The 1,020-nt window shown below is 38.2% G+C and overlaps 1 protein-coding gene across 1 annotated transcript; it reads right to left on the bottom strand.

The window, feature by feature from the left end:
* Positions 1-339: 339 nt before the first annotated feature.
* Tsp_15522 (conserved hypothetical protein) lies at positions 340-734 on the bottom strand (the record flags this gene model as incomplete). The annotated part of the gene is made up of 3 exons (XM_003370265.1): positions 340-516; positions 576-650; positions 677-734. Coding segments are annotated over 3 exons (310 nt in total), but the record flags the coding sequence as incomplete, so codon positions are not given.
* Between the last annotated feature and the right edge of the window lie 286 nt (positions 735-1,020).

Here is a 1,020-nt window from a genome sequence, read left to right on the forward strand (position 1 = left end):
CGCCCGGGGGCACGTCGAGGAGGGTACAAGTGTATCGACTGTGAGCGTAGCTGTCCATCAGTCCGTAGGAGATGGTGTCTAGTATGAATATTTTTGCGAAATAATTTTTTCAGTTTCAACACACGCCGGGGTTTTCGGAATTGTATACAGTCAATAGAATATTCGGAAATTAGTGAATAGAACTGGATCCGTCGGCGTCCTCGCCGCAAGTGCTAGTCAGCACTTGTTACGATGTTAATGAACGAGTCCCATGAGATCATTTGCATTCGACGCCAGAAAATTTCCATTTTTGTGGCCGTCAGTAGAGCAATCAGGTATTACCCTCACTCTTAGGGGCACTCAAGGGCATTGTTGTCGTCCATCAGTACCAAGGAAAGCCGAATCCAGATCAACGACAACTCCGGCCGACGATAATTTGGTGAGGAAATTGTCGGCCACGTTGACCAACAAATGCCGGTTACTGTAAACAACGGATACCCAATTGTTGGCCATTTTTTCCAACAGACCACAGACAACCTACAATACACACATATATAAATGTAAATATTGTGCGGTGATGAAATTTGGATTTTAACAATTGTCATACTGTAGCAAAATCGTCGAACGTTGCCGATGAACTGTAGACGTGCCGAAGTTGTGGAACTATAAATCTAAATAGACAAACAAAAAAAAAAACGACGACACCCACACCCCCCGATCCCACATCACCGCCACTGTGGTCACATTCACGCTTTCTTCATTCCAACTTATACTTTTTTTTTATTTTTTTCTTTCTCTCTCTCTCTCGCGCTTTTTTTTCATATAAAGAATTTATATTTATATTTGTTAGTGAGAGCATATGCATATACATATATATATATATATATATATATATATATATATATATATATATATATATATGTACAAGCTTATTTTATCACTAACAAATATCAATTAAAATTCTTTATATGAAATAAAAGCGCAAAAGAGACAAGCTATGAAATGAATAAAAAATAAGTTTCACCTGGAATGAAGCAAACG

Source organism: Trichinella spiralis, assembly GCF_000181795.1.
Source record: "Trichinella spiralis strain ISS 195 chromosome Unknown Scfld1068, whole genome shotgun sequence".
NCBI lineage: Eukaryota > Metazoa > Nematoda > Enoplea > Trichinellida > Trichinellidae > Trichinella > Trichinella spiralis.